This window comes from Poromitra crassiceps, assembly GCF_964638095.1.
Source record: "Poromitra crassiceps genome assembly, chromosome: 21".
NCBI classification, from domain to species: domain Eukaryota; kingdom Metazoa; phylum Chordata; class Actinopteri; order Beryciformes; family Melamphaidae; genus Poromitra; species Poromitra crassiceps.
In genome coordinates this window covers 8,495,031-8,502,530 of record NC_139638.1, presented here as the reverse complement: position 1 = coordinate 8,502,530, position 7,500 = coordinate 8,495,031, and the positions used below count along the sequence as shown (strand labels likewise).

At 46.4% G+C, this 7,500-nt stretch overlaps 1 protein-coding gene across 1 annotated transcript in view; it reads left to right on the top strand.

The window, feature by feature from the left end:
- ulk1b (unc-51 like autophagy activating kinase 1) overlaps positions 1-7,500 on the top strand; it is a 71,610-nt gene that overhangs the window by 11,283 nt on the left and 52,827 nt on the right. The window contains exons 4-6 of the mRNA XM_083657686.1: positions 1,780-1,812; positions 4,844-4,880; positions 6,315-6,488. Coding sequence (XP_083513812.1) covers positions 1,780-1,812; positions 4,844-4,880; positions 6,315-6,488 — 244 coding nt within the window. The remainder of the gene's footprint in view (positions 1-1,779; positions 1,813-4,843; positions 4,881-6,314; positions 6,489-7,500) is intronic.

The window sequence follows — 7,500 nt, the reverse complement described above, 5'->3', positions numbered from 1 at the left end:
TGTCCAGTCTGCTGCGATGCCCCCTGCTGGCAGGGTGATAATCCTGCAGCAGATCAAAGGCTCTCACTCCGCCCCTTTTGCACGGTGACTCCCACGACTGTTTTGTGCGTCTCGTTTCCCAGAGACATGGCGACTCTCAGCCATAGAGAGCCAAAGTGAAACGTCACTTCCTGCTTTCTCCCTGTACCAGCGCTGTGAAAAATATGAATGGCGGTGGACGGAGAATAAGGTTACTTTTTTGATCCCGTTTGAATTGTGCCACGGGGTGCCAACGCTAATTTTGTCCATTTAAAACATAACTTAGCATGTCAAGAAAGTCACAGTTTGTCGTCAAACTGAAACGTAGGGGTTAGTTTTGTATAAAAACTACATAGCTCGTGGAAGCTCGTGGCATGTCGCCGGCCTTCAGCTTTGCCGGTAGAGAAAGTGACGTCACTTAGGCGACAGTGTATGTACCGTAAATTCCGGACTATAAGCCGCTGCTTTTTCCCCGTTTTTTGGCCTTTTTTGGCCCCTGCGGCTTATATAACGGTGCGGCTTATCTATGGATTTTTTCAGAAAAAAAAAAAAAAAAATGGAATTCTCTCTTCTTTAGCACTCTTTCTAACTATAAATCCACTTCTGTTTTAATTTCCTCTCTTGCCCTCTTTTCACCACACCGCGGACACTGTGTGCACTGTAAAAAAAAACACAGGTGGTGTTGTGTTATGTTGTTTTGTTGAAATGTTAATAAATGGGAGCTTCCTCAAACAGCCATCTCTTTCCCGACAATCCCCTCTGTGCACGAACCCTTACATATGGTAATTAAACATTAAAACACAATAAAAAAAAAAAAACATTAAAACACCCGCGGCTTATAGTCCGGTGCGGCTTATATAAGTAACAAACAGTCAACTTTGCAGGTGCGGCTTATAGTCCGGTGCGGCTTATAGTGCGGAATTTACGGTAGTCTTTCTGATTTATAATTTCTAGTAAAACAGTTTGGCGACCCGTCCCAGACTCATCATGGATCATCAGGTTTTTGAGTCAACAACAAGTACTACAGGTTGTGTGTGGGCGGGCCCACAGGTTGTGTGTGGGCGGGCCCACAGGTTGTGTGTGGGCGGGCCCAGGGGGTGAGACAAGATAGATGGAGAGAGAAAGAGCTTTCTAATGGTGACTTGCCATAGCAGACATAATCATTATCAGGTCCTGGACTTTAATCTGCTGGTGGCCATATTTCTTTCTTTCTGGGAAAGATGAGTAAACATTACTGAGGAATAGAGAGCCAAAGTGAAACGTCACTTCCTGCTTTCTTTCTTTTGTGCTGCTGCATGAATCTGTCTTTGTTTGTGCACAGAATAGACAAGACAAGGTGTGTCATAATAACATTTAAGGTCCTTACACATCGGGAGCGTTTTTTTTGTGCGATTAATTCGCACGTCAATAATATTTTCCGAACCTATAATCAGTCAATGCAACCGTGCGTACCAACGGCGAAGTTTCGCTGAGCGTTATTGCGGCGTTTATTTTTTCGAACCACGGTCGATTTTTCAGAAATTCGCTTCCGACGTGTACACATCTGTGGCTGTGATTGACAGGTGGGTCAAAACTCGCATCGCAATTTGGTGCCGTATATTCCCATCGCTGTTGATGTGTAAGGACCTTTAGTCTTTGAACGTATGGAGACCATTTAGGCACATTCTTCAGTTGACTTTTCCATTCTGAGTGATGATCTTAGCTCACTTCTTCCTCTCTTTGTCTGTCACTGACATCTGTCTGTGCCCCTGTCTCCTCTAGGAAACAGCCAGCTCAGTGTACCTGGTCATGGAGGTAAGCTTGTTGTTGTGATGTGTGTCTGTGTTGCTGACAGGGCCTGGACTATAACCAGCTGTGTCCTCCTCAGGCTGCCTGCCGGGAGGAATAACCAGCACAGACCTCTCTGCTTTTATAGAGAGCTCCAGGAACGAGTCCGGAAATCATCCATGCTAACAGCCCTGGTTCTTCACAGTTTTCGCCTATGGGAGTTTTGAATGGGTTTTTGGCGCGATGCTTCTAATAATCTCTCTGGGCAACGCTGGCTTAATCAAACGCGAACCAGTGTTTAGTAACATCATCTTCACACATGAAGACCACTTTTATGAGTGTTGAAGCTTTTATGTGCCGTTAAAAGGGTGGCTAGCTAGCAAACGGCTAAATGAGACTACAATGTCGACGCGGATATTATACGTCATCACGAGTGAACGCGGAAATTCTTTCTCTCGCAATCAATGCGTGGACGCCTATGCGACACTGTGTGTAGTTCTAGATTAGCTTAGCACGAGCTTTTTACCTCTAGGGCTCGCAGTTACGCTTCAAAACTCATGAAAGTGGTCCTCATGTGTGAAGATTATCCCGCTGAACCTTGTTTCGCGTTTGATTAAACTTGCGTTGCCCACAGACATTATTTGAAGCATCGCGCCAAAAACCCATTCAAAAATCCCATAGACAGAAACAGTGAAGAACCAGGAAGTTCGGGACTTCCGCATTCAGCCTACAAAAATACGTCATCCCTGGAGCTCTCTATAAGCTACGTTCACCACAGGTGACATGCTTACTGATAGCTCCGCCCATGAAGCACAGCGAGAGGTGTGCTACGCTAACTCTTCACCAGGCGGCTAGCCATTGAGCTGCGTAGCTTTCTCCTGTCTTTAATGTATGTGCGTCGTTGATCAATGTTTTTCATATCGTGTACACACACATGGTTAGCATTCTATGTTTTAGTCTCTCAGGAGCCTCAATCTGAATACTGTTGTTGTGTGCATGGCTTTGGCTAACACTTCAACAATGCTATGCTAATAATAATACTCCTAATAATCATAATCATGAGACTAGTAGTCGTAGTAGAAGTACTAATACAAATAATGATACCACTAGTAGCAGTAATAAACGCTAAAGTTGTTTAGTACTTTTCAAAAGAGAGTTGCAAAGGGCTTTACAGAAAATGAAAGCATAATAAATGCCAACTCAGATCAGCAAAAACATGCTATTTACCATATATATAAAAAAAAGAACTATGGAGAAATATAATGAGAATTTTCCTTTTGAACTCTTTGTTTGATCGTTCTCTTCATTGTTACACCTCGGTACCTCGGTGTTGTTACACGATACCTCGGTGTTGTTACACGGTACCTCGGTGTTGTTACACGGTACCTCGGTGTTGTTACAACGGTACCTCTGTGTTGTTACACGGTACCTCGGTGTTGTTACACGATACCTCGGTGTTGTTACACGGTACCTCAGTGTTGTTACACGGTACCTCGGTGTTGTTACACGGTACCTCGGTGTTGTTACACGGTACCTCAGTGTTGTTACACGGTACCTCGGTGTTGTTACACGGTACCTCAGTGTTGTTACACGGTACCTCGGTGTTGTTACACGGTACCTCAGTGTTGTTACACGGTACCTCGGTGTTGTTACACGGTACCTCTGTGTTGTTACACGGTACCTCGGTGTTGTTGCGCGGTACCTCGGTGTTGTTGCACGGTACCTCGGTGTTGTTACACGGTACCTCTGTGTTGTTACACGGTACCTCGGTGTTGTTACACGGTACCTCGGTGTTGTTACACGGTACCTCTGTGTTGTTACACGGTACCTCGGTGTTGTTACACGGTACCTCTGTGTTGTTACACGGTACCTCGGTGTTGTTACACGGTACCTCGGTGTTGTTACACGGTACCTCAGTGTTGTTACACGGTACCTCGGTGTTGTTGCACGGTACCTCTGTGTTGTTACACGGTACCTCGGTGTTGTTACACGGTACCTCAGTGTTGTTACACGGTACCTCGGTGTTGTTACACGGTACCTCGGTGTTGTTACACGGTACCTCGGTGTTGTTACACGGTACCTCGGTGTTGTTACACGGTACCTCAGTGTTCTTACGCGGTACCTCGGTGTTGTTACACGGTACCTCGGTGTTGTTACACGGTACCTCGGTGTTGTTACACGGTACCTCGGTGTTGTTACATGGTACCTCCGCGTGTTGTTACACGGTACCTCGGTGTTGTTACACGGTACCTCGGTGTTGTTACACGGTACCTCGGTGTTGTTACACGGTACCTCGGTGTTGTTACACGGTACCTCCGCGTGTTGTTACACGGTACCTCGGTGTTGTTACACGGTACCTCTGTGTTGTTACACGGTACCTCCATGTTATATGGTACCTCGGTGTTGTTACACGGTACCTCCGCGTGTTGTTACACGGTACCTCGGTGTTGTTACACGGTACCTCGGTGTTGTTACACGGTACCTCGGTGTTGTTACACGTGTTGTTGATACGTGTTGACACGTGTTGTGACTACTCCGTGTTGTTACATGGTACCTCAGTGTTGTTACACGGTACCTCGGTGTTGTTACACGTGTTGTTGATACGTGTTGACACGTGTTGTGACTACTCCGTGTTGTTACACGGTACCTCGGTGTTGTTACACGGTACCTCGGTCTTGTTACATGCTACCTCCGTGTCTTAGAAAGGGAAATACTTACCTGTGCTCATTCATATTAATGCTACCTGTAAACCCGTAAGCGCAGCAATGTTCACTCCTCTCATGTGTTTGATTTACGGCTCAGTCACTTCAATTATTCAGCCGTGCTGCATGTTTGCCCTCCATGTTGGCTTTGTTTCCTAATGCTCTCTCTCTCTCTCTCTCTCTCCCTCTCTCTCTCTCTCTCTCTCCCCCTCTCTCTCTCTCTCTCTCTCTCTCCCCCTCTCTCTCTCTCCCCTCTCTCTCTCTCTCTCTCTCTCCCCTCTCTCTCTCTCTCTCTCTCTCTCTCTCTCTCCCCTCTCTCTCTCTCTCTCTCTCTCTCTCTCCCTCTCTCCCTCTAGTACTGTAATGGTGGGGACCTTGCTGATTATTTACACTGTAAGTGGAACATCTCATCTATTCAAAGCACCAGGAGCTTCTCCTCAGAGAAGGTCTCAGATGATGAATTAGCCCTTAAAGCCCCGCCCCTCCTGTGTACAGTCCTGGGTGTTACAGTGGAAACACGCCGTCATAAACTACGTCACCAGTCTAATCTTTTGCACCAAAGATCGTCTATTGCAGGGATACTCGACTTGCTTTGCCCGGGGGCCCACTTTCGTAGAATGATAGAAGGCCAGGGGCCAGTTAATAAACAAACAATATACATTTTTCTGTACAGCGGATTGTAGGTTTTTGGGGTGTCAGCCGGAGTTTAGTCTGACAATGTTGTGCACACCGGATAGTTAGTTAGGTTAAGTTAGTTAGGTTAAGTACATACATAAGTGCCTGGGTAGCGAGCAGACGGCGGTATTTGACAATTTAGCAGCTAAATCATAGATTATTGAAAGATATTCCATATTCCAGAGTGAAATGCTATAACAGAAGTGGAGTATTGGCCAGAATGACATGAACATTTGGACACTTATTCAGCGGGTATCTTGCATGTTGCGTTCAGGTGCACTGTAAAAAAAAAATATATATATATATATATATATTTATATATATTTGCAATTCGGCCCACGGGCCGCACGTGGCCCGCTGGCCGCAAGTTGAGTATCACTGGTCTATTGGTAAGAACTGAAAGCTTATTATACCTTGTTCCACTGCATCATCATGGCTGGAGCACTGTTGTCCAAAGAGGATTAGAGCCTCGCTCCTAGACCTTCAGGAGATGAAAGGGAATTGCATGATGTAACTCATGTGACTAATGAGGGGTGTGAGGCTGTGTTGTGAATGTAGGCAGACTGCTGTCTGTCTGCATGCCATTCTGCCCCATAAACTGTCTCCATGCACCGGCTGACTGGCTCGGAGTTCTACTTCATAGTGTACCGGCCAGCATATAGCTCTTTACTCTGGTCTTCACCTTGATCATCAGATCCCAGCAGTTTATATTTGTGTAGGAGTGATTTACAATGAGTGCAGCAGGAGAATACGCTCAAATTGGGATAGTCCACCTACAGAGTCTGCAGAGTGTTTGTAACAATTCAACAGCTTATTAGTTGACAATTTAAACAATTCAACTGCTTCGCTTTGTCCGTAGTCGTATGTTTGTTTGTAGATGTTGAACAGTTTGCTTCCTGTTCCACACACCTGATTCTCATCACCTGGACCAGCCTTTCTAAGGATCTGAGAGGAGCTGAAAATAGATATTCATATCTTTAAACCTAAACTAACAACATTCTAAATGTAGATGGTGGTGGTGTGCCTCTAAATCCATTGTTTGAACATCTAATGTTTTGTCAGTCACTTGTAAAGCCCTTTGAATTGCATTAGATTAGTTTGAAAGGTGTTCTATAAATCAAGTTTGATTGAGGATGAATTGTTCCTCTGCAGCCAAAGGCACGCTGAGCGAGGACACCATCGGGGTCTTCCTGCAGCAGATTGCAGGAGCCATGAGGGTCCTGCAAGCTAAAGGCATCATCCACCGAGACCTGAAACCACAGAACATCCTGCTGTCCTACCCTGGAGGACGCAAGTCCCACTCCAACAACACCTGCATCAAGATAGGTAGGCCCACTCCTCCAACAACACCTGCATCAAGATAGGTAGGCCCACTCCAACAACACCTGCATCAAGATAGGTAGGCCCACTCCTCCAACAACACCTGCATCAAGATAGGTAGGCCCACTCCTCCAACAACACCTGCATCAAGATAGGTAGGCCCACTCCAACAACACCTGCATCAAGATAGGTAGGCCCACTCCAACAACACCTGTATCAAGATAGGTAGGCCCACTCCAACAACACCTGCATCAAGATAGGTAGGCCCACTCCAACAACACCTGCATCAAGATAGGTAGGCCCACTCCAACAACACCTGCATCAAGATAGGTAGGCCCACTCCAACAACACCTGTATCAAGATAGGTAGGCCCACTCCAACAACACCTGCATCCAGATAGGTAGGCCCACTCCTCCAACAACACCTGCATCAAGATAGGTAGGCCCACTCCTCCAACAACACCTGCATCAAGATAGGTAGGCCCACTCCAACAACACCTGCATCAAGATAGGTAGGCCCACTCCAACAACACCTGTATCAAGATAGGTAGGCCCACTCCAACAACACCTGCATCAAGATAGGTAGGCCCACTCCTCCAACAACACCTGCATCAAGATAGGTAGGCCCACTCCTCCAACAACACCTGCATCAAGATAGGTAGGCCCACTCCAACAACACCTGCATCAAGATAGGTAGGCCCACTCCAACAACACCTGTATCAAGATAGGTAGGCCCACTCCAACAACACCTGCATCCAGATAGGTAGGCCCACTCCAACAACACCTGTATCAAGATAGGTAGGCCCACTCCAACAACACCTGCATCAAGATAGGTAGGCCCACTCCAACAACACCTGTATCAAGATAGGTAGGCCCACTCCTCCAACAACACCTGCATCAAGATAGGTAGGCCCACTCCTCCAACAACACCTGCATCAAGATAGGTAGGCCCACTCCTCCAACAACACCTGCATCAAGATAGGTAGGCCCACTCCTCCAACAACACCTGCATCAAGATA